The 25,743-nt window shown below is 43.6% G+C and overlaps 1 protein-coding gene across 3 annotated transcripts in view; it reads right to left on the bottom strand.

Annotated features, from left to right (window-relative positions):
- The window catches only part of tspan9a (tetraspanin 9a), a 288,464-nt gene that overhangs the window by 119,428 nt on the left and 143,293 nt on the right, over positions 1–25,743 (bottom strand). The window contains exon 3 of one of the 3 annotated variants that reach the window (XM_011476510.4): positions 4,170–4,249. In XM_011476510.4, coding sequence (XP_011474812.1) covers positions 4,170–4,232 — 63 coding nt within the window. In that variant the 5' untranslated portion in view covers positions 4,233–4,249. Of the gene's footprint in view, positions 1–4,169; positions 5,176–25,743 lie in introns of those variants that run through there. The other 2 variants (XM_004069855.5, XM_078949064.1) reach the window with 2 other exon arrangements.

Raw genomic sequence — 25,743 nt, 5'->3', positions numbered from 1 at the left:
AGCCCAAAATAAGAGCAAAAGACTTGACTGGCTTTGTTTTTCTGAAGAAAGTCCACAAAGCCAATCATTCAGAGGCACCTAATTGTTCCAAACCTCCTTGAGTCTGTCGACAGCTCTCTGCCACATCAGAGCACGTGGAACCTTAAATGTCAGACTCACAAATGAAATTGAAACTGCGGCTCATCTTTTGGCGTCTTTGACCAAATGTCAAAGCAGCAGGCAGAGGGATTCCTGAACGCCGTCTGGTTTTCTGCAGCTTGGAAACAGCAGCTCTTGCATTTGTGGGGTAATAGTGCAGATGCCTTCAGCTTAGATATGAATATTAAAGAAAGAACAGTTTTTGCTGCGACGATGCCACAGGAGAACGGGTCTCACTGCAAAAGCATCCTCTCACAACATGAAGGATGCAGCTCGTGAGTTAGGAGAGTAATTGTGAGGAGCTTTTCTGAATCTTCTTACTCCTCTGAAGTGTTGAAGACCTCTGAAAAGAATGTTTTTTTTCAGCGACGAGGAGTCTGCTGAATACTGAGCGTTTCCCCGAAGACGGCTGAGGATATGCAGCACAATGAGGCGAAATCCTTGCTCCCAGCAAGAACACCAGCAACGATGAGCTTGGAAGGCCGACCCCGACAGGCCTCGCATCAATCAGGCTGGCTTGCCATTTGAAAGCGACCTTAGGAGATCTTCTGCCCCACAGAACTGCACTCTGTCAAAACCACGGAGGACATTTGCTTTGATGGTGCAGGCTTTAGCATAGAGCAGTCCTGAGGAGCTGAGCTCTCAATCTTCAACAGCATAACCCAATACTGCCCTAATCTGCCCCCCCCCCCCCCCCCCCCCCCAACACACACACAGACACCCACACAGCACAGACTCTTCTAATCCCCAATAAGAAAGAGAAGCCAGATGGTCAGGAACAACTGTGAGGGGGGGCCAAGGATGATCGCATGTATGGGGACGCCTGGAGTGCCTTCCTCTGTTTACCTCCTGCTTCATGTTACCAACTTAAGCAGCAGGCTGGGCGGGGGGACGGGGGGGGGGGACGCACTTCCAAGGAAAGCGTGGTATCTGCTGTGTGTATGCTCAGAGGGTGGGATTGTGTGAACAGTCAGAAAGGGGAGACCCTTGAAGGACCGGTGTCCACTTACTTCCTTTTCTTTTTTTTGTCATGGAATGAGAGGGACCAGGTGAGTCCCGGGAGTGTCGAAACAGGGAGCCCCTCCCCGTCTGACCCAGCAGCCCGACTTAGTGACAGGTCAAACGTTTTTTTTCCCTTAAATACTATCAACCCCGCTTCCACGCCCACCCCCCTGGTGAGCTCAAAAGCTGCCACATGCTGATGGATGGAGCAGCCACATTACCTCACTTTCTTCCCATGGGATACTGGTTACACTGTCATTCCAACGGTACGACACCAGCCTTAATCTGTGGGAATAGAAGGGAACGTGCACGGCAGGGATCCATCACCAGAGTAGAACGATGGCTTTTCTCTGCATAAATCAAATCTCAGCACAGTGGAGGGAGACCTTCTGCTGGCCCCTTAAGCCAAAACCAGAGGCCACCAGCCCTGAAACCCAAAGCCTCTTTTCCACTTCCTTATTAATGGAGTGTGGTGGTCAGTTATTAGCAGAAGGGGTTTCACCGCTGAAAAGGTTTAAGCGCAGACTGAGCCTGGAAAGAGCTGGGGAAGTAAAAGCCTTCACACAAATCCCCCAGAGACCGGCTCTTAAGGATTAATGACTTTGTAACCTCGGCTAAAAAGTGACCGACACGCTCTTAGACGCTCCTATCACCAGTCAAGGTAACTTTCTGGTTGTTGGTGGCATCTTTGTCAATTAAACCAGTAATATTCAAATCTACTAAATATGGATTTTGAGTTATTAGTGAAAAAAAAAACAGAGGAATGGAAAATAATTTAAAGATTGAATGCGGAAGACCTACCAGACTTACAGGTTCGATGGGCTGTTAGTCACTCTACATGTCAATCAGTCAGGCCAATCAGGCATTGTTTGTTTTTATTTTATTTAAATTGAGCTTACTAAATTTGTTCACTAGATTTCATGTAGGACCCATTAAAATGTGATAAAAAAAGTAAAGTAAAAAAACTTCAGCCTCATCTGACATTAACGTGCGACAGATATAAAAAAGTCACTGGTTAATCCTTGCTGCTGAATATTCTGCATTATTAATATGATGTGTGGGAAAAACACAATAAATTCATATTTGGTGTAAAGAATATAGAATAGGTCTTTAATAATCCCTGAGGAAATTTAAAGACTCTTGGTTTTTATCTGTTAAATGAAGATTTATTTTATTTTGAAATCAAAGGCCGTTTTTCTGATTCCTCTCTGAGTTTTCTTTTTGCAAAAAGAAACTTTCCAAACATGATTGTTTTTCTTGATTGGGGGTTTTCAATTTAGCGGTCGTTGCAGCCGCGTTAAGAAAGTAGCGGAAAGATTTTCCACACGTGACCGACTGACTTGACGTGTCAAGAATGAGCCGGATGTGGTGGAGAATCCAGGAGTTTCCAAAATAAAACTTCCTCAGAATCAGAGTAGAAATAAGTCCGGTACCGCTTACTCCAGATGGGTTTCTGGGCATCTTCCACCCTGTTCTCCACCTGGACGCGGCTTTGGCGTGGTCTGGCCTCTAACCACCATCAACATCTATCTACAGGGATAGGTAACTCATGTGTTTGCATGATTTCCAAATAGCAAAGCCCTACAAATGACTGATTACCTGGTTCAGGTGTCCAGCCGATTAGAACATTGGAAAATATCCAGGAATGCGGCCCTAGAGTTCTGCTACTATGGGGTTTTTTCCATTTATGGTCGGAGTTCGTAAATGTCCTTGGTCCAGAGTCAAACCAGCAAAAGGTTGTAGACTTATTTTATTCACATTTGTCTGTAACACAATTACTTTTTTACTTTCAGTCCCAACATCCCAGTGGCACAAATAATCACCAAACGTATGTAAATACAAATGATTGAACTCAATCCTGAACTAATATACCATAATTCTTGAGGCCGCAGCCCCTTTTGTTGCTGCGGCAGAAGCATTTATCTGCTTAAGAATGTTATTTCCAACACCTGAGTTGGTGCGTCTGCAATAATGAATCCTTCATGAGCTGAGCTTTTCTGACCTTTTCCATCCTTAAATAAATACAGACTTTATTTAAGGGAAAAGAAGAGCCTGTGAGCCCTCTGTGCGCTTGTGCTCATCATCTTCCCTGTCTGGGAAGATGAGATGAGTCTGGGCTGAAAACAATGCCCTCAAGCAGCAAAAGTGTACACAGCTTCAGTCAGAAACGCAGCCCACTCACTCTGCCGCCTGTTTTCAGCTGCAGCCTGGCCAGTGGGAGAGATTTTGCACAGTGTGTGCTTAAAGAAGGCGCCCTGTGCACAGCTGGGCTCGGGGTGATGCCACCACTGTGCCCCAGTTAGCAAAGCTCCGGGCCCAGGGATGTGTTGGGCCCGGCGTGATGGAGTCCCCGGTCTCCGGATGTTTTCAAGCTTCACGCTCCACTGCATCGACACAAAAGACTTACCCTCATAAACCATAAGCCTTCTAATCCATTCTGTAAACATTTGAGGGGTGCCCACTCTTCCCATAAATGCCTGGCGCATGGGCAGAACCAACAACCTCAGTAAATTTGACTCCCTAAGAAACCAATACTGTCATCACTTCATTTACAAGCTAATTCCAGGCTTTAGCCCTTTATAGTTTCCTAATTGTGTTACAAAAGACCTCTTTATGTCCAAGAATGTTCCATGACCAAAGGCCAGCCCGGTGCCACGAAGCAAGGCATGCAGCCTGAATCTCCTGGAACCTCTGTGGACCAGTTCAGCAAACATTTCCACCGCATCCTCACCGTCACATGAACGGGTGACCCGACTGAACCCACCCACTCACCCGCCAGCTCGCACAACACAAAGGACCGGTGCAAAGCTACTGGATCCATGGAGGCGTCCAGGAATAGCAACTTACACCGAGGAACAAGCATCACCACTGATGTAATTAGAAATGCGTGATTGCAATGACAGCCAGCATGATGTCACACGGTAAAGCTTCCTAATCAAGTCAAAAAAAAAGTGAGCTCCAGCGAGCCAGGGTTACCGTCAGCTATGACTGTCAGCAGGATGGATGTGAGGAGATAACGACACACTTACCCAGAAGATGAGGTTGAAGACAAACATCAAATACTTCAGGCAGCAGAGGCAGCCTCTCGCCATGTTGCACTTCTTGAATTCTAAAAGGAACACAAAGGATAGATCCAGGTAAAAGACCACGTATTTGCTGCCTTTGGGCGAGCTGTACTTGTTGTTGGTCTTGTCTCCTGCGCCGGCGTCGGCTGCCACGCCGCCCTGTCCCTGTTGAGCGTTTTTGCGCGGCCCCGTGGAGCCGTAGAAAGCGCCGGCAGTGAAGCCTCGGCCGCCAAATGGCCGGCCAGACGTGGAAGCTTGGGGAAAATCGGAGTCGCGGCTGTCTACGGAGGGACTACGGTGAATGGCAGACTCCTCACTGCTGGACTTCTCCATACTCTAGGGCTGCGGCTGATGATGAGCGGCTCTCTGACGCACACTCTAACATAGTCTCTGAGGTGACAGGACAGAAGGAGTTGCCTCCCAAATCTTTACTTTGAAGCAACAAAGCAGAAAAAAAAAGAAAAAAAAAGAAGAAGGCACACGGATGCAGAGCTACATCCAAGTCAGAGTTTGGGATTTGCACCTCTGGCACTGCTCAGCGCTGCTGCTCTGCAGGAGTAATCCTCAAGTAAGTTGTGGTGGAGCGTCCTGTCAGGAGCATTGCTCTTGGCTTCTGACAGGACTGTCACTCCCTCCTGTAAAGCCAGTCTCCTCCCTACTGATGGACTTGCTGCTCCGGTGGAAAGTGAGCCTTTTCACGTTCTCCTGCTGGCCGGCTAAGTTTATCTCCCCTCCGTTTCCTCGGCGGTCCTCCTCCTCTCTACACGTGCTGATGCTCTGTCCGCCTGTGATCCCGTCCTCTCTAGTGAGCCGGTCTGCGCTCGCTGAGCGGATCAGCCCGTCTGCTCCGCCTCTGCTCCCGCTGCAGCAGCGACTGGCTGATGTGCTATTATCGGCAGGCGCAACTAACGGGCATTCCCTATCTCCCAACCAGAGCCCACCTCCTCCGACCGTCTCCCTTCTCTCTCCCTCTCCCTCAGCCCCTCCCCGCTGCTGCGCCGACAGCCAATGCAGCAGCTGCTGCGAGGACCGGAGCTCCTCCTCCCCGCGTCTTTATTAGGCTCCATCACTGTTTGCTCTGACTGTACATGTTCAGCAATTTTACCCCATCAAGGGAGCCGGGAGGTCACAGACGAGATCAGCAAAATAAAACAGAGAAAACGATGAAAGTGAGGGTCACTGTGGTGCAGAGTGCTGTGCTGTGGGGCTCAGGGAGGAAGCTTTAGAATGCAAAAGGGATCACATGCAGACTTTACTTTCATGCAAAAATTGTCTCACAAACTACAGTCATTCCTCAAAATATCTGTAACAACGCTAAAAGTCCCACTCCGATCGCCCTCTGATGGATTCTTAAAGGGTTCCCAGTGGTCCTTTCATTATGATGATGCTGCTTTTAGCCAAAATCTAAAAACCATTGTCGTTTTCTAGAACATAGAATTCACTGGAAATTCACTTCTGAAATTCCCTCCTCATTGCTGAAAGTATTTTCTTTGTCACAAATAAGGTATTTTTTAAACGACTTTTTTTTTCTGCCTCCGATTCACAACGATTTGAAATAAAGAAATGAAACGTAAAGCTTAATTTTCCCTACATACAGTATGACTTCCGTCATCAGAAAACTGCTACAAGGACATGTTAAAAACACCAAAAGCATCATTTTCATTGGAGTGGGTATTTAAAACAAACCCGGAGCTCTCCGGTTGTTTGACCGTATATGAGAACTCCCTCCTGACGTTTCCAAACAGGAAGTACCCGCTGGCTCCAAGAAGCCAACGTCTAATAGACTTCTAATTGTGAATAACCATTCTTGCTCGGGTACTTTTTTTTTTTAACATGTTCTTGATAATCCTCCTTTTTAGTTCAACTTATTCAAGTTATAAACAGACCAATCAGATGTCTCAAAAATAAGTAGGTGGAGTCTTCTGCTGGCCACCACGTCCAGCGTTTAAAACATTCGACAGATTTCGTGTACCCTGCTTCTGAGTGGTAGGGGTGTAGTCTTCCAACAAGCTCACTCCTATTGGGTGAGAGTGGTTGCCATAGAGACGAGGCTCAGACCGACTCGGACCAATCGCCGCTTGCTGAGGACGTCTTGTTCCAACATGGCGGCGTCTGCATCACGAAAAAGTGGCAGAGTAAGGGGGGGGATTTTGGTCAATATTGTGACAAACTATGCAGAAGGTGACAAGTATATGCATTTCTGTCACTAATTGCCATTGAATAATGCATTTTATTCATTAAGGTCCCTTTTTAGACTCTCAAGGTCGAACATCTGAAGTGGAAATACTAAAGAAATGATGAAATCAAGGTAACTTCCTTCATCAAAAGGAAAAGGCAAAGAAATAATCCAGGGTCATCAATAATAATCTATTTGACTGATTAGTCAACCTGTAGTTGGGTTTAAAAGAGACCACAGTCCTTCCCCTTTGAACACAAACATGCTGTTTTATTCTTTAACAGACTCTAAAGAGCTGAATGAAAGTTTAGTGATGAAAGTTTAACACTTTAACCAAAACGCAGTCAAAACATAAAAATACAAGATTGTTGTCGGTTGCTTCAGGTTTGAAACTGTTTTGTTGAAACCCAACACTTCTCACGACAAGTAAAGAGATATTTGATGTGAATGAAACACGTCAAAGTTCCCTTTGATATTTCTAACAATGAACTAGATGAAACACAACATTCATTAGCTTGATATATATTCCCCCGAGAATTAAGACGGTAATAGAAATAGCCAAACATGGTCAAACAGTGACCATATTTCCACCATTTGCTGCCATGACAGACACGTCTCCTGCTCTTCACTAGACACATGATGTTGTTCTGAGGCGTTCTACTCTTCCACAAGTGCTACATGCATTTCTGCCAGGTCACATGGGGGTCCGATCATCCAGTCTCTGCTTCAGCTGGTCCCAGAGGTGCTCTATGGGGTTCAGGTCAGGGGTCACTGCTGGTCATACCATATGAGCCACGCCCACTTCCTGAAGTCCAGCTGTGACAATTCTGACACCATGTGGTGGAGCATTTTCAACCATGAGAAAATTGGGGGCTGATGGTGGTTCTATGATATCTCTGAGGTAAGAATCTGCACTGATTGGACCGTCTACAAGAAGTTGGTGATGCCGGTCCAGACTGTTGCTCCTCCTCCACCAAAGTGAACCTTGGGGACCATGTTGACCTTGGCGTGTCGCTCACCTCGCCTTCTCCAGCAACGCTGACCACCATCATTTCTGTGTGAGGTGACTCGACATTACCGAAGACTATTGCCGCATTGTCCAGGTCACACACGGCAGTGTCTCTGTGCAAGCGTTGTCTGGCATTCCAGTCAAAGAGGTGGAGTCCAATGTTTTGTATGGAAACCCCAGCACCCCTCACATCTGGTAAACAGTCCTGCAGCTGTGTGCCGTTCGCCAACCTGGTCTGAGGTCAGAGGTCCTCAGGTTCTGGTCATGGTTGTGGTCCGTCACTGACAGGACTCCACTCCTGGGTCTGTCACAAACTCTGCAAGTAGTTCTGGCTCTTGATCCAAGTCTGCTGATGACACTTTGAGACTCACCAAGTTCACCTGCAACACCTGACTGTCTACTACCAACCTGAGGGCGCCGTGGTCAGCTGGTGCTGCTCGTCCCATAAACAACGTCGTGTGTCTGAACGATGAACTTTGAACGACTTACAGACTAAATCAGCTTTTTACAACCATAGGATGTTGTTAAAACAGTAAAACTGTTTTTCTATTAGAATTTCTTTGGTTTTGGCTCCAAACACAGCGAGACCATTATGTGGAAAACAAACAGTGAGAAATGTGTCAGTCACCCCAATACAATTACCTTCCTACTCTGAAAGTCTGTGAAGTGAAACAGATGCAGTGTTTACGACACCCAATGAGTTTTTCACAATATCCTGAACTTATTGGGAGTAGTGTAAGTAGAGAATAGACATTTTTAAATTGAGTTTGGTATCTTTCCTTACTTTGTAGCACAGATTCACGCTCCTAAACCATCAAAGAACAGAAACACTTATCCCAAATCTTCCCCTCTATATAACTCCATTTGTTAACGTGCGTTTAGCCCGGGTCTGGTTACCATTAAAACATATTGAATCATTTGCAGCACTGCTGCAAAAACCGTGAGATGCTCTTTAAGGACCTGCCGACAGAAGAGAGATGAAGAGTGGCGGGTCGGAATTTGCACAAATCCACTTCTGTTAGACTGTGCAAATGCAGAACATTTCTCCCAGTTCTTCATGAACTCGGCTTTATCCTCAAGAAAATTGCCTTTGGGAAGTTTTTGCTCTAAGTGAACACATGTTCCTTCACATAACCACACAAAAAATGTACAGTCATTTTTTTATTTCCTTCTAAAAGACTTTTAAAGAACAAAATGAACATTTCCTTTGGCTTCTGGTGATTTTCAGGGTTAGGGAAAGACATTTGTCATCTCAATGTTTCTGTTTTTGAGGTTTTTCCTGCAAGTTAAAAAGACAAAAACAGAAACTTTTAAAATGATTTATTGCACACAAAGTTGGTTATGACTTTTAGTGGAAGTATAATTATGCAGTTGAACCTCAAGTGTCCTCGTGCAAACATAAGCAGCTCCTCACCCTGATCAAATATCTGTGAAATCTCGCAGTCCCGTAAAGACGTCAAACTTCCTCCCAACGTGTTTCTCATCTGTGCTGCTCTCTGTGATGGTTAGAAACATTCATCAGGACTCAGTGGGGCGCTCGCTTTGCAGAGGACTGGTTGCTCACGTTGCCTAAAGAGCACACAGCCGTCCAGCAGAAGTGGAATGTTCTCCTCTTTGGCAGGAGCAGGACCGTCTGAGACGCAGCCCTCGCTTTGACACGGACAAATGTACAGAGCAGGGAAGCAGTGAGGAGACCAGGCCTGGACGTGAGATGACAACAGGCGGGTTAAAAGGGAACGGAAACGTCCACCCCGACACGCTTTACTCTAACGTGAGTCTGAAGGACTTCAGAGAACAAAGCTGAAAGAAAATCAAGTGGGACTCTCATGAAGCCCTTCAGGTAACACCTCACAAACACTTAACCCTGCGGCCTAGCTCAAGCCCCACGAGGAGTGAAATATGAGATTGGTTACAAATATGCTTCAATTTTTAAAAGATAGAAAGCATAAGGGAGAGTAATGACCATTCCATTTATACACCCACTCTGATGGTGTTTTTTTAAATCATGTTTTAGTGGCATTTTTGTGATGATGGAGGACATTGAAGCTTAAAACTGTATTTCTGAGGTTGTTTTTTTTTAAATTGTTGTGAATCAGGAGCAGCCAAAAACATGAGGTTTGATAAAGATCGTATTGGGGACATCCAGAAAACACAGTGGGTGGGTCACGAGCTCCCACCTCCACCACGTTCTGCTGCATTCATTTGGTTTTTCTTGCCCGAGTTCTTCATTTTTGTTGCACTGGTAATGTTATCTTGGGGTTGTGAGAGGCTGTAAGCCAGCAGAAGAGTGTGTAAACAGAAAGCTCTCGGAAATGGGGCGGGGAAGAGGAGTGCAGTTAGGGTAACTCAGAGGTGAATTTCTAATAAACTCCTGCCGCTCTGCAGAAACTATGTCCAAGAAAACAACCCCGGGTTTTTAGATACTGGCTAAAAACGGCATAATTATACCTGAAAGGGCCCTGGGAACACTTGAAAATAGACCAGAAGATGATCGGAGCGGGGATTTAAAACAAATCTGTTTAGAGCAAAAAAACAGCACTTGGGTTCAGATCAGGGGGGCAGTTCCTTCCTATCACGCCCTTTCAAGTGCCACTGTTATTGCCCAAAAGAGCACAATGGCACTTTCCAGTCCGCGTCCTAGAGACACCAAAAAGGGGGCTGTTGGGGGCTGACCAGTAAGCCCACACCAGTGATGTCTAAAGTCCCAAAAGCCAAGTACCATAACAGGGGTTTAACCCGTAAACCTGCCTCCGACAGCCACCCACACCACATTGCACCAGCGCCTTTGAGCTCTTGTCCAGGTGGGGGGCCCACTGGAGAATGTTTCTTCAGGCTGGAGCCAGCTGGGGGCAATGGGAAAAGCCCTGGCAACCAGGTGCTCACCTACGAGCCCCAACCGCAGGGTCGGCTTTGGAGTGGGGAAGTCAATCAGGGTGACAGAATGTTATCTTGTAGTTTAGAGTTTATAAAGTGGGTTTCGAGGGGGCTCACTCATCTGATTCGGATGACCTGTGGACGCCTCCAGGGCGGAGACACCGGGGAAGAGCCAGGACATGGTGGAGAGACTCTGTCTCTCAGCTGGCCTAGTAACCTCCAGGGGAGGAAGTGGTTGGAAGTCTGAATATCTTTGTTTGGACTGCTGCCCCTGAGAGAAGATGGATAGATAGATGGATGGATGGATGGATGAAGAGTTAGATGCATGGATGGATGGATTGATGGATGGATGGATGAAGAGTTGGATGAATGGAAAAATAAAGAAGTGTATTGATGACAGTCCTCAACTTTTTTGAATGTCGTTGAGTGTTTTGTTTGTTTTGTCTGCTTAGTCAGCTGTCAGGTTAGGACAGGAGGGATTTCTGTGCCAGCGATGCAATATCAAGCTGAAAGCTGTCAGGGGAATATTTAGAGCAGAAATATAAGCAAGAGTGACACATGCTGACATTCAGACTCTACTTTACATTTACATCCCAAAAATGTATATTTAGAAACTGGAAGGTCTTTACCAAAATGCATCTAGAAAGTCCCGTAAAGGAAATGGACTATAAAGAAAAGGAAACTTTTGCTGCAAAATGTCTGAGAAACAATAAAATAAAATAAACAAGTTGAGGTTTTATTTCTTGATTTTGAGAGAAAAACAGTCTGGAGACACTGGTCAAGCTCTGGGCCCTCCGTCTGTGTTTGATGCTACTTTATTTATAAAGTGGCTTCTTTTTCTTGGAAACGTTTTCATGTATATTTACACATTTCCTGTTTTGGGTTCTGATGATTTTTTGTATGACTGATGCTCGTCTTTTGACATTTTGTTAATGCATTGAACATCAATGGAGAATCTATTAAGAACATTTAAAGGGTGGAACCATTAAGTTCAGACATTTACAGATAAAATGAACTTGTTCTGTAAAAAAAACATTAAAATGTATATTTGTTTTCTAATCAAAAATATTAATTTTACAGACAAAATCATATAAAGCTGTTGATTTTAATAACTGCAGGCAGAATTGAGCATATGTTTTAGGTTAAACTTTAAAGTCCTTTAATTCAATAAAGTTCATTGTGTCTCCAAAATTAATTGAGTTCTTAAATTATTTTTTTTATCAGACACGGTTTGTGTTTTGTCAACATACCTTACATGTTTCGGCGGAAACACTTCAGTCAGACGACTCTGACGAAGTCGGCCGAAACATGTAAGGTATGTTGACAAAACACAAACCGTGTCTGATAAAAAAATAATTTAAGAACTCAGTTAAAATCCTTTGAAAAGATGATAGATACCAGCAAAAAGTGTTTTCTTTTTTTGTGAATGGGGGACATTGCAAAAGTAGTTGGAGCCTCATATTTTGGCTGGGTCAACTGAAACGTGTTCCAGCCTCATTTGGACACAAGAAGCTGTCCTTGCTGCTGACCCACAGTTCCTTTTAGGGCAAAGATTGTTGTCACAATCGCAATCAGACACCAGAGCGCTTTTCCACAACACAAACAGTAACGGCTCCGGCGCACACAGACGGCAACTGTGGGACACGTGAACGCAGACGGATCAAAGGACGGGGCTGACGCAGACACGATTAAACGAGCTTATTTCTGATCTCTTCTCCCGTATCAAACCCAACGAAGATGTCCAGCTGGTTCGGTATTTATAGCTCTTTCTTGCCCTTTTGCGATGATCACAGCATTGGCCCTGCAGACGTTCTGGGGTGATTTGCAAGCCAGAAGTCGATGAAGGCGTCTGGAAATGCTGTTAATTAGGAATTTATGACAGAGTGTGCCTGAAGATCACACTGGGACTACATGGAAGACTTGCTGATGATGAGAAAAAAAGGCTAAAAAGGATCAATCTTTGCTTCTTAAGGTCAAACACTTCAAGCGCCGACCCCCTTCTGGGTGCATCAAGCCGTTTGCTCGTGCTGGCTGCTGCTTTTGTCTGACCCGATTTCATGCATCAACTTCTTTTATGCAATTACACTTTTGCAATTATACTCTTGTCCCCTGAAGTGTGAGACCTCTTTACTGTTACATGGTTAGACAGGAGGCTCTGTCTGCAGGCAAACTTGTGATTCTTATCAGAACGTGATGCAGCCTCTCACACTCATCTTAAATTAAGCGGGCAAGAAAAGTTGGTTTGGCGCCGAGCACTAAACGTGCGTCTCTGCAAGCGGGATACGATGAAGGACGCGCCGGGCTTTACAAGTAATGTATACTCTATCGATTACAGGATAATACATAAGCCTGTCGGACGGAAAATACGTCCCGCTATTGAAGACAGAACAGTGAAGTCGAATTGGATGAAGGCTGCAGCTTTGGGGTCAAACGTCTGTTTGTGGGACGGCGAGATGCTCTGATCAGGGGGGAGAAGAAGCTGCAGACACTGCCGTCCTTGATGTGCAAAGGCCCATTCTGATGAAAGTGGTGTTTTTGCTGTTTTTAACACGTTCTTGTGGCATTTTTTGATAAATATAAAGAATATTCAGCTTAAAATTGCGTTTCTGAATCTTTCTTTATTCAGATCGATGGAAGAATATAACCTATAACCATTTGTGTCATGTTTCATACCCTAACTCTGAGACCAGTATATCATGACCACAATCTAAACTTACCGTGAAACCCATTGAATAAAACTTATTTCAGGTTTTCTTCCTTGTAGTTCGTAATCAGTCCACTAGGGGCAGTAGAGGAGCTTTTCCTGCTCTATTCAAAATGGTTGCTTCAATAAAATCTTAATTAACACTTTTAGCAAATAACGTTTTGTTAATTTTTAAAACTTTATGGTCTGTTGTTATTATTTTTGTTAAGTGACTACTTGCGGAATTAGAAGAACGTGGTATAGAATAAAAAATTTGATGGTAATAAATTATTTATTTAGCCTACACCAAGGTAAAAATGCGTGGATTACATTTTGGGGTAAAATAGGTGATTCCTGAACACTCCTGTCAACATTTTTGCATCTTTAACGAACATTGCTGTTGCAAAAACGTACTCAACAGATCATCACTGAAACTATGGAGGCCTGCAGCTCATAAACGATGCTACTGCAAAACAGTTTTTGTGGTTTTACTATATATAACATTTAGATTCCAAACAAACAGAATTTTCTGTCAGTTCTTTGATGTAGTGAAGTTTGCAGAGTTAAACATGTTTTATCTCCTGTTGAGCTGCAGTTTTAAATCACTTCCAGTTAGCAGAAAGAAACAGATTCCAGATTAAAACATTTGAAGATCAAAATAACAGCTCATTCCAGAATTAGGAAATATGCAGAAAAAAATGGTAAAATGTGCTGCAGGAATTTTTCCGGTTAAATGTTTTTGAGCCTTTTCTGAAAAATACCCAGAGGACATCAATTCATTTTGCTCTGATTTCCATCAAGGACATTCCTGGGCTGCTCTTGGATTTCCTCAAATTGTTCTTGAATTTTTGATGTTTACAGTTAAAACTAGCAAACATGTTTACAAGCCGAGCTTTAAAGTACAGAAGCTGGGAATTCACATCCAGATCGCCAAAGATTTTGAAGGAAATATTGAAAATAAAATAAAAGAACAGAAAGAATTGACTAAAAATGATCATAAAACTTTCATAGAACACAGTGAGGGTTGTGGTGATTTTTTCCAATTTTTCCTCTAATTATTGTCCTTTCATATCTATATATCATTCCTCTGCAAGTTTCCTCCTGTGTCATCCCAAACAAGGTTTACTAGAAATGAGCTGGTTTTTATTTACATGGTGTTGTCTTATGGTGTCGTTTCTGAATAGGATTGGAATATAAGTCAGGCTGTAATCATTTAAATGTTATACTTTTGTATTATTATTTTATATTTTTAATCTACTCTTCTCTTTCTTAAATGTTGTTCCTCTTTGTTGTGTAGGTGAGTGGAGAGACATTTCCATAATTATATTTTTGTTTTTCATCACAATTAGACTTTTGCAGAAATGCAACAAATTGACAGATGAGAAGCTCTTCTTGCTCTCTGCTGCACCACTTAGTCGGATCGTGCGCTAATATCCCCGTGAGAGAAGAGTGAAGCAGGTGAGGGGTCATTTTAGAGCTTCAGGAAGTGAAAGATGGACTGCATTTAGAGGATGTACGTATTACTTGAAGCCACGTGGAAGAAAAAAAATGAAAACGGCATCCGGAACGGAAGCGATGCCACATTGCGCTGGAGTTTCCATAACCTGTGAATGCCAAAGGCACAGCATTAAACCTATTTAAGGCTGTGGAGGCAGCGGGGGTACATGCTGGTCGGATGTTGCTTTAACTTGGGAAGCCTGAAGCCCTGCGGTTGGAGCGAGCTCGTGTGTTGCATTCAAAAGCAGCCAGAACGCAGATCCCCTCCTGTGCTGCGGGGGAACATGTGAAGGGCAGTCCAGCAAGCTTAAGACACAAATGTCCTCTGCGTAGCTGGGAGGGGTGGACAGGGAGGAGGTGCACGGAATGGCTAAAAGACAAGAAGGGAAAGAAATGTGATTTTTACAAACTAGCAAGGACGTCTGATGTGACTGGAGCTGAGAGGTCTCAGTGCTGCGTTTAGGTGGTACTTTAATCCTCTCTGTGTCATTCAGGTGGTGGGTGTGAAGGAATGCTAAATCAGTGCAGGATCTCTGTCTTCCACGACCGCATTTAAGATCGAGTCCGTGCTCAGAGTCAAGCTGAAATGGCCTCAGGAAGCCGGGAAGCTGCAATAGCAGCACACGTCTGCATCATGCATCCAACAAGGAGCGGGACTCCAGATGAGTGTGATGCCTCTATGAAGGCATGTCGAAAAAAGCTGCTGACACTGCAGCGAAGGTCAGATGGGGTTCATCAATATTTTAGCTGGATGTTGCTGACGCGTAAAAAACAAAAAAAAAAAAGGGCAGAGAAAGCAGCAGCACTGCTGAGCCGAGGTGAGACGGGAAAGATGAGTCTCAGACTTAAAGGGATGGAAGCAGAAGTGGAAGAAAAGAAAGCATCCCTCCCTCTTGTTACATGCGTTGCAGTTCCTGGCAGAAGATTGAAAAGAATAGAGGGATTAAAGGCAAGACAAAAATGCCTGCAGAGCTCTGCCCCCCCTGCATCTCCCCCCATCCCCATTCCCAGCCCCGTGTTTGCTCCTCAGAAGTTTGATCACAGGAGGATGAGGAGCTGCCTGTGTCGCACGCAGTCCTGCCATTTACATAATCATCACACCGCCAACTCATATCTGCACACCCCCCATGTGACCGAAAACAGAAGGAGGCAGAGAGGAGAGAAACAAAGCAGAGAACACCCAACCGGGTTGGAGGGAAACCTGCGGAGCGGAGACGGAGAGAGGACCCAGCTCGGTGGGGCTTCAATCTGCTCAGCTGGGTTGCACCTCCCCACAATATGGCGAGCTCTGGCCGTCCATGTGAGACTCTGGGATTTGTGGCTTTGAACTGGGGGGGGAGTGTCTGTCTCCTGGCAATAACTCTTAATATGGCTGTGGCCACTGCCACGATGCCCCTCCAACCCTCTGTAGGCAAGGGTACCAAGGGAGGGGCGGATTAAAACAAAGCAGGGAGATGCAGAGTGAATATAAAAATATATAAAATAATATATATAATATAAAGAATATAAAATAACCCTGTTCTCCCCTGTTTTACAGTAACAAACCGTGAACCGTTCTTGTTTGTTAAATTAGTTGAGCAAAAATTAAATCAAACCTAATTGGGTAAAATTGAACGATGACTCAAGCTTTGATTGTTTAGGAGTCAAGTGTGCAAAGAAATGCCAGAAATCTTCACTTTAGTTTAGTTCGCTGCCACAACGACCAACAACACATCCTGTAAGGATCACGCAGTTCCAACAGCTGCCCCTTAGGGGGCAGTATTGCGTGAAACTGTCTCTGACTAGGAAAGAAATAAGCCTCGAAGAAGAAAACCAGCTAGCCTGCTCTCTGTCATCAACCAAAGCCTTTTATTTTTGGATATTTTACACAAGAGAAACTTAATGCAGATAAAATATATGTAGTTAATTTACTCATAATTATGGCTAAATACTTTATTCACAAGTGTAAATATGCCAACAAAAAACCAGTGTTTTATGTTTTTCAGAAAGAAATGGTGTTGTATGTGAACAATATAAAAATCCTCCACCAACAAAAAAGCTGTTACAACAGTTGAAACATGGTCTCTCCTGAAACTTTAACATATTCCTTTGCCTTTAATACTTTTTTATTTATTTTTCTTTTGCATAACCTTTTTTACATGGTTATTATTATGTTTTTTTTTGTTTTTTGTTCATTCTCCTGGCGAACGCTAAGATTGTATTTTGCGCACAGTGGAGTTTTGCGTTTGGTATTTTGTATGTGCAATATTTGTTAATAAAGTTATTTGTTAATAAATAAAGAAAATCTGGGCGCTCTGACTGCCGGTGTGGGTACCGGATGTTCTCGGGTTGCCGGATGTTCTCGGGGTCCTTCGGGGTCCTTCAAATGAGTTATATCACTAGAGGAGACATCACGTGGTTCCTCATGGGAGGAGAGCACCGCCATCTTGGTGAGGTCAAGTTTTGAAGACCAAACCACTTTTATAACATTTAATAAAGAGCTCTGTTTTTGCTTTCAATCACTTCATTATATGAAAAAGAAGAATGGCTTGAAATTGCTTAGTTTTGTTCAGAAATAAAAACTTAATGAGTACCCCTAACTTAACTAGTATTAGACTACTTAGATTTTTTCTATGTTCCTTTATTTTATTTTACTTATGTTTTTATTTATTTGTGTGTTATGTTCATTGTTTCTTTTTTCCCCTCTATTCTTTATTTTCTATGTTAATATATTATGTTTGGCAATGGTGACTGATCTTCGAGGCAATATTGATTACATCGTTATTGTTCGTTGTTAACGTTAATGTCATTGTTAATGTATGATACCGCAATTGTCAATAAAGTTTTAAAAAAACTTAGCGACGTTAACTCATTGGTCGTGGCAACTTACAGCCAATCAAATAGTGTGACGTCATCATTGGTCGAAGGACCCTGAAGGACCCCGAGAACATCCGGCAACCCGAGAACATCCGGTACCCACACCGGTTAAACGCGCCGCCTCTAGGAGCCCAGAGTTTGAGAATAAATACCAAAACAAGAGGAATTTTAAAAATCCAATTGTCTGTATTAACAAAATAAAAACATAGACAGAACATAACCAACAGGTATGTTCCATGTCAGGGTCATGAAGGTGTCGTCCACAGGTTCTTCATTCAGGTGGGTGGCTCGCCATCAATCATGTTTTTGTTGTTGTTGTTTTTTTTCCTGCATGGGCTACACTTCACCGTAGTGAAAATCTCACACAATCGACATAAGTCAGCTGACTCCGTCGTGGAGAAAAGAACATTAGTTTTTTCTGCATCCGAATCAGAGGATTGATGTTGATTGCATAACCGGTCAGCGGCACGGCAGGTCAAAGAGTTTGTGCTTTTTAGCACATTCAGGTGTTAAAGGGGTTAAAGTCTGATACCCCAAACAATCTGTAAATACTAGTTTTATAGAATAAAGCTATAGAAATGAACCAGCAGCATATGTTACTTATAGAGGGATCATTTAAAAAAAAAAGAGTTTCCATGAAAAAACTTTCACAAACTTTAGTGGGACTATATTAAATCTATATCTATAAAAAAATACACAAACAGCAGCTCATCTTCAAATAGAAACATCTACATAATTTAGGAATTCTTTCATATGTTTCCCTTTAAGGTTGGATAAACACTCTTAAAACAACAAATACACATATATATTATTTATAAGAAGTATCTAATGAAAAATTTACTTCCAAACATAATATTTCATCTCATCTATACTCTTTGCAGGGTAACCCGGTTGCTGGAGCCTATACCAACCCACTGGCCCTGTGGTAGAGCGTCTGTTCTGAGACTTGTAGGTTGACAATCCACCAAGCTAGACAGTCAAAGAAAGGGGCCCAATGCCTGTCTGCGTGATGCTCAGCATCAAACGCTTGGATTGGGTGGGGTTGAAGCACCAAATGGTTCTCGTGTCTGCAGCTCACCAACCCCCCAGGGGAGGGTTCAAATCTGTAGAACAAATGGGACTTTACCTTTAAATCAAGCACACAAAGACAGAACACCATATACACAAGGGTGCTGACCACTACCCCACCGTGCAGCCGTCTTGAATATCTTATATAACTGTCATTTCGGCTCAATGCATCCAGTAATGTTTCCAATGAAGAGTCTCAGTAGAGTTCCATCGGAAATTGACTCTGGTGTCCCCCCTGATTTGACCTTCATGTGCTGGTGGCCTGAAATATGTTATTGGTTTAAAAAGTCTGTGATTAGAAATGAACTCAATATTCCTCCTCCCAGTGCAAACGCATTTGCAGCCTCATCCTGGAGCAGAACTGCTTTGTAGGTGATTAAAAATGAGAATAATTCTTTTTTTTCCCGCCGCAAATCCCAAAACATAATAACGACAGAGGCAAAAGCAATTTGCGCGGCCCATTAATGAGTCGAACGCTGTTCATTGTGCACGCGTACATATAAAAATACACCGCATAAATAGGCAGCAGAAATGAATGCCGATCCTCCGAGGAAATGACTGAGTATGAATTCTAACAAGATTAACCGTGACATGCCCCAAAAAACCTGGAAAAGCAAAGGGCCACTGGGAAGGAAATGTGAGCAACTCTGCCACTCTGTCATCAATTTTTTAAATCGCTCGGAAACGCACAGGGTCTCCTTGAAAATGATTCAGGACCAGAAAACAGCTTTGCTTCAAGCCCATCACCCGTTGCAGCGGATTATAATATACTCCTTTCCTCCCGAGTCTACAAATCATGATCTGCACACATCAAACGGTAACGCGAAGGGAGGTTTTGCGTAGGCAGCAGCTGACGAGATCGGGGGAGAGCAAATGCACTTATTTCACTTGGAAGGAAGTCTGATCTTCTCTTTGCAAAGACGTGTCAATACACCCCCCACATTCTAATACTCTCAGCGTTCAAATACCTTTCTAGTTAAAGACCCGCTCTGAGAAAAGTGAGGTTTTTGGTGTTTTTAACATGTTCTTGTGGCGTTTTTCGGATGATGAGGGACATTTATAAGGAAAGTTACGCTTGAAATAGTATTTCTGTATTCTACTTGTGAATCAGGAGCAGACGGAAAAATGCAGTTTTAAAAAGGACGTATTTGTGACGTGGAAAATACGCTGGGCGGGGCCAAAGCCTCCCTGCTCCGCTCCATTCTGATGCATCCACCTGCAGACCAACAGATCCATGAATGTCTTTGTTTTCCTCGTCTGAGCGGGAATCTGCATCTAAACTGGACGGCTGGATATCCCCAAGATTGCTCGCCAGTTTTGTTGCAGCGCTTATGACAGGTTGGGGGTGTGAGGGGCTGTAAGCTAGTGGAGTTTTCTATACAGATAGCTCTCAGACTACATATCCCAAAATACCATGACGCAGCAACAAATGCAAGGTTTTTCAGCCAAATCGACATGTTACACGCCGCGCAGTGGAAGTTTTATTAAAAAGTACAAATTTTAAGGCAATCAGACAGTTTTTTGAGTGGTTGCCGGGGAACATGGAGGTTGTGGGGTGGCAGTCAGGTGAAAGGGGGGCAGCATGAAGGCAGTAATTGACTGATAGGAGGGTCTCCAAGGTCCCCAAAGTCATCTGATGATCTGCCGATATCCCACTGCCACCCTCGCCCCCCCGCTCCCCCCGCCCTCGTCTCACAGCCTGGGGGCTGTTGACATGGGCCGGGGTCCGGCGATGAATGGGGAGACGGCATTGATGCTGCACTAAAGCCATCATGGCGTTGACAGCACCACAGCAACTCTGAGACCCTTTATCTTGACAAATTGTGGTTGTTCCTGAGAAGAACACGAAGAAGACAGAACATTGTGATTCCTGCACAACTCAAAGAAGAAGGCTGTGGTGACTCCCGGGTAATCAGGCGACGGCTTGATACGGTCAGCCGCTGTCCGGAGACATTTACACACCGTCCAATCAGAGCTGCTGTCCAATCCAGCTACCTAGGCCATGTGGCTGCCTGATTGCGTAATAACATCATTCCCGCCAACTGCCACCGTCTACATTCATGACCACGGTAACAACTTTCCAAAAAATTGGGCGGCTGCTGCTAATCCTGAAGAATGTGACGATGCCTCTGCATTGCCCGGTGGCAGTTAGATTTGTGACTGGAGCATGATGGGGAGGGACAGGCATTTTTGCCTAGAAAACAACATACTCTCCTAATCAAAAGAGCACTGGGAGCGCTTTGACAATGGATCCAAAAATGATTGAGTGGGACTTTAAGTCCAGGGCCATGAAGCATCTGATAACGGCTTTTTACCCACTGAAAAAGAATCTCCTGCAGCTTTTCCACAGGGGGTGGACGGTGTTCCGAACATAAAGACCCAAACACTCTCAATGCTCAGCTGTAGCGTTACACAGAATGGAAGAAACCAACTCTAAATAGACCTGAGGGAAACCAGATATGGCGCCGAAAACGTCTACCTGCAGAGCTGCAGAGGTTTTAATGCAGCATCTCTCCGATTTCTGGTCTGTGCACGCAGAGATATACTCTTTTCCTCTCAGCCCGTCTCATAAAAGCGCGCTCCCCGGCCCGTCATTAGCCATTCTCACAGCGACCTTCAGTAAAATGAGGAGCCGTTCTCAGAGATTTACATTCAAATAAAACATTTACATAGTTCTTTCAGCAGCAAATCGCCGCACAATTATATGCAAAAACCTGCAGAATCATTAAAACTGCATTCCTGCCTGGGCTGTTGTAAAACCCTGAAGGTAAAAGCAACATGACTGCCAGTTGTCTGACTTTTCATGGAAGCTGCAGGTCAAACGATAGGAGTTGAGTCGACGTCACACTGCGACCTTTAAATGTGGCAGCAGGGTGCCTGCGACGTTTCCCAGCCTGCATCCCTGCAGCTCCGCCGTCCGTGCGTGCCGGTGTAAAACACGGAATCCGGGTCAGCCATTCCCAGTTCAGGAGTTTTGTTTCCTGTTCGGAGCGTGCTGGGCTCCGGCCCGTCTCCACTGTGGCATTCCTGCCACATCACAGGTGGAGACAAGGAACAGACTGCTCACTGCACTGAATGTTGCAGTGGAGGAAAGGATCAGAAGGACCGGGAAAGCATCGTCCTTCACTTTCATTTCTTTAAGCACAGCCACTTTAACAAGCGTATGAACTCTAAGCCACTCCGGGGCTGTGGAGGAGTCCTTAATCTTACAAAGATGTAATGCAATTTAAGGTTTTCTGATAAGGCCAGACACTTGAAATATTTCAGTAATTTTAATACCTTGCTGTTTACACGGGAGAGCAGTGCCTACAATAGAAGTCAAGCAGATGTGCTGAGGGACGACAGAGAAAATAGGATTGGAGTAAAAGGTCTCACTGCCCTTTATCTCAAATACCTTCAGGAAGCTGGGCCAGCAGATGCCGAACTTTCTGGTTCAACAGTTCCACCTCCCTCAGCCTGACCGTGTGCTGCATCCACATTAATATTCATTATGGGTTCTGCAGCAGGAGGTGGAAAACCTACACATGAAGGTAAAAATCTGAGCAAACATACGGTGGCCCCGAAGCCCAAATCCCATCAACAAATCACTCTACGCAAAAACAGCATAAAGATCACAGCAAGAATTAGAAAAGAAAAATCATCAACAAAACAATGTTCCTTTTTTGGAAATCCAAACTTGGGAAACTAAAACACAATTCCTGACAAAATGAAACTGGAAAAGGTATTATGGGACATCCCTGATTGGATGACATTTGAGTTTTGAAGAAGAGGGAAAAGCAGAAAGTCGTTTTGCCCAAAAACAGTTGATTGAGCAATCACCAAACGTTTGCCGTGGCTGTGGCCAGAATCTTAACCCTTTAAAGTCGTTTTCAGTGTGGCTTTGAATTAGGATTAAATGAGATTTGAAAAAGCCTCCTTTTCTGCATCCAAATCAGCTGATTAATCACATTGGTGCTCGTCATGTCAAAGAGCGCGTGTTGTTTAGATGTCGCCGGCGATAAAAGCTCAAAGGAATATTTCCTGTCGGAAGATAATCCCACACCAAATCAGTGATGTCCCATTAAATGCATCTTTTCTGGTTTCTTATTCCAAAATGTCTCCTTTTGTTTCTTTAAAAAAAAATCAGTTTTGGTTTGTTTTTAAATTATGTTTTAGATTCTGGAATTTTGTTTTGATTTCTAAAATGTATTTTCTTTTCTTTTTGTTTTGCCTTTTTATTTGTTGTTAATCTTTAATGTTTTTTGGGTTTAAGTGATTTGTTGACATGATTTGTGCTTTTGGGCCACCGTACAAACATAATAATGTTAACCTTTTACCATATAAAGAGTTAACGGTTTATCTTTTTGTGCTTAATACATTTTTCTATGAAGTGACAAACAAAAATCCAAGTTTTTTACACCTTAAAGACATATATATTCTCTGCAATTACAGTCCATTTGTCCTAAAATGCCACAATAATAGATGTGCTTTGTGTCTCTACTGTCATTTCTCTTCCTCTGCTGTTTTTGTCTTTTTGCTGTTAAGATGTTTTCATGGTTTTCTGACAAACAACTGAAAAGGTTTCCCGTGTAAGCTGCGCTTGTCTCTACAAATCACAGTAAAGCTGACATATTCAGACTGGGAGCTTTATTGGATATGTGATACACACTGCTAAACAAGCCCGCAGGCTTGTTTTCATGAGGCTTCTAGGAATAGCTAAAAGGAACTGATCTGGGTTTACTACACGGGTCACATGGCCGCATCAACCCCACTATATGATGCATTCCTGATGTACATCTGAATTTAGGGGCATTCAGGCTTGGCTTTTAATGTCGGTAACACAATGACGGCCCGGATAAGCAGGGGTACGGCATCTTTGACAGGTCATAAATCAGACTCCTAGGTGGGTTTCGTGTCCCACAATGCTTCTGTGCCCTGATAGACCTCCTTCCCACCGTCTTTGACACAAATTCAAATGTTATCAGCGTAGTTGCGCTCGCAGTTTTTCATCTCGAATTTGCAGGGACGTAGCATTGACTGCAACTGACGTAACAAATAGAGCTCAGCAAATTGACCTTAATCTGTGATGCTGAGGATGTGGGAACGGCAGAGGAAAGGCTTTGTCCTCTCTTAGTTATGCATCTCAAAACTGGTACCACGGAAATAGAACCTGATAGGAATGGAAAATAGAGCCACTCGAGGCAGCAAAACACAAAAATAACAGCCTAAATAAAGAAATCCAGCCGTGTTGGGTTGACGGCATTCTTTCAGCAGAGCGCCTTTGTTGTGTTTTGCAGAATGACAACTGAAATGACAAAGAGCACCATGGGAATCCCTTACTGTCTGTGATCCACGACATAATAGGATACACTAAGGGCAATTAGCAAACATGCTTGCGGAGGATTTTAATGCGGTTTTCCAGAGGGGCCACCGTTGCTGCTGTGCGAAATAATTCTAATGCCAACGTTGTGCGTTTGAAACAGATCATGCTGACAAACACAGGTGAACAAGGAGTTAACCAACTAATAAATTCATTATCAAAGGTGCTGCTGTCAGAAATGCAGGTTAAAGTAAAGGTAGAGCTTGCAAAACTGTTTTTTTTTAATCAAACATTTTAACGAATGAATGAAAAGAGAAGAGAAGCAATTAGACATAGAAGTTCCTTGATAGGAGAAGCAGGAAGCAGAGACGCAATTGAACCAGAAAACTGAGGAAACCGGGAAGACAAAACTAGAGCAAATGTATCCCAGTGGAGGGTTTTCACGTGGATCTGTCACTCTAACAGTCTGGGGGACTGCCAAACTTGATCAGTGAATCAGTGGGATTCACTGATCACCTAACAAACATTAGGCCACACCCACCTTTGTGTTTAGTTTTGATTCTAAAATAACAAAGGAAACAAAAAGGACCAAAGAAAATCACCATCAATACAGTTTTGGTAGAATTGACACTGCAGTGGAACCTCGTTTATGGCAGAACTTCAAAAAATTACCTGCGATACACGAGTCCGAGAAACAGTCAGGTTTATTTTCTACTATATGTACAGATGTTGTACAGATGAAAACCTTTAAGAGGGGAGCTACAACTCTGCTGTTGATATTATTTGACTACTGTAACATTTACGCAATTAACATAAATCCAGCATATGACTATTCTTACCGTCCCATTCCAGAGCATTTCTGATGTCCTGATGCAGTTAGGTCACTTACTGTTAACAATGCAGGCAGCGGTATCCCAGCATGCCTTTAGTGCTACCATGACGTCAGTCCTTCTGCCTGTAATAGCTGAGTGTAATTACCTTATTAGCTCTGGCATTAGAACCTCACCTGGGTAAAAATCCACATGAGCTGTCACTACGCCATGAATTATTCTTCCCTCGTCCAGTAAAGACAGTCGCCATAAACCCAAGGTGCCTGATAATGGCGTTTGGCCCCTTTTGCACTTGAAAGCAGAAAGAGAAGACAGCTTCAGCCTCCCTGACAGGCAGATGAGCTCAGCTCCACAAGTGAAGCGAGTTTGAGCCAGTTTCTCTGTGGGCTGTCTTTCTTTGATAAGAGAAATCTGAGCTCAGCACACCGAGCGTTCAGAGCCCGTCTGAGTTAAGAATTATTACACGTTCAGGATGGACAACAGCTCTCCACTTCAACGCCAATTTAGCTGACCTTTCTATGAATTTATGTTTAATGCAGCCCAGCCCCTTGTGCAGGTCCAGGCCCAAAGGGGATGCTCATTAGAATCCCCCCCCAATGTGAAACGTATTGTACTCTTAAGACAGAAAAATGATTCTTGTATGAAAAGATTAAAATGTTATCAAAAATCCGCCATGATGTTTAGTAATTATGAAAAAAATCAACTTTTAATCAAAATTGAAATGGGGAAATAACTGCAGTGCTTAAGGGAGAGCGCTGCTTGAACATGACCCCGTTTCACTGATAATTTAATCCTCAAACACTTGTTTGATGATTGTCCCCCACCATGAAAATATACTTTGGCTTCCCAGCTGTTCCCATCTGCCTCGCTTACCTACCAGCAGGGTGGTTGTGTTGTCAGAGTTTCCCGACCAGTTAAAGGCGGCATATCAGCAGGCATCCTCTTCAAAAAGGAAATGCGTTCTTACTGCAGTTTCATTTTCCCTTGAACTTTGCATGGGATTTAGCAAAAACATTTTGGCAATGCTTGAGCTTCCTGCTGTAACATGACTAAAAAAAAAAGGATTTTACGCCAAATGATCATATGTGTACGTTGGGAATTGTACCTGTGTTTTTGGGGGTATTTTTTACCTAAAGATCTACATTTATTTCGTTCTACTATCTTTATAAGATGTGGAAAATTAAAGAAGAAATCTGAAGGGAAAACAGGACAACTGCTCGAGAAAAGCTAAGTAAAAAATGAAAAC

The sequence above is a fragment of the Oryzias latipes genome, chromosome 6, assembly GCF_053564925.1.
Source record: "Oryzias latipes strain Hd-rR chromosome 6, Olatipes_Hd-rR_3.1".
NCBI lineage: Eukaryota > Metazoa > Chordata > Actinopteri > Beloniformes > Adrianichthyidae > Oryzias > Oryzias latipes.
The sequence above is the reverse complement of the archived record's forward strand: the minus strand, read 5'-3'. Positions and strand labels throughout refer to the sequence as shown.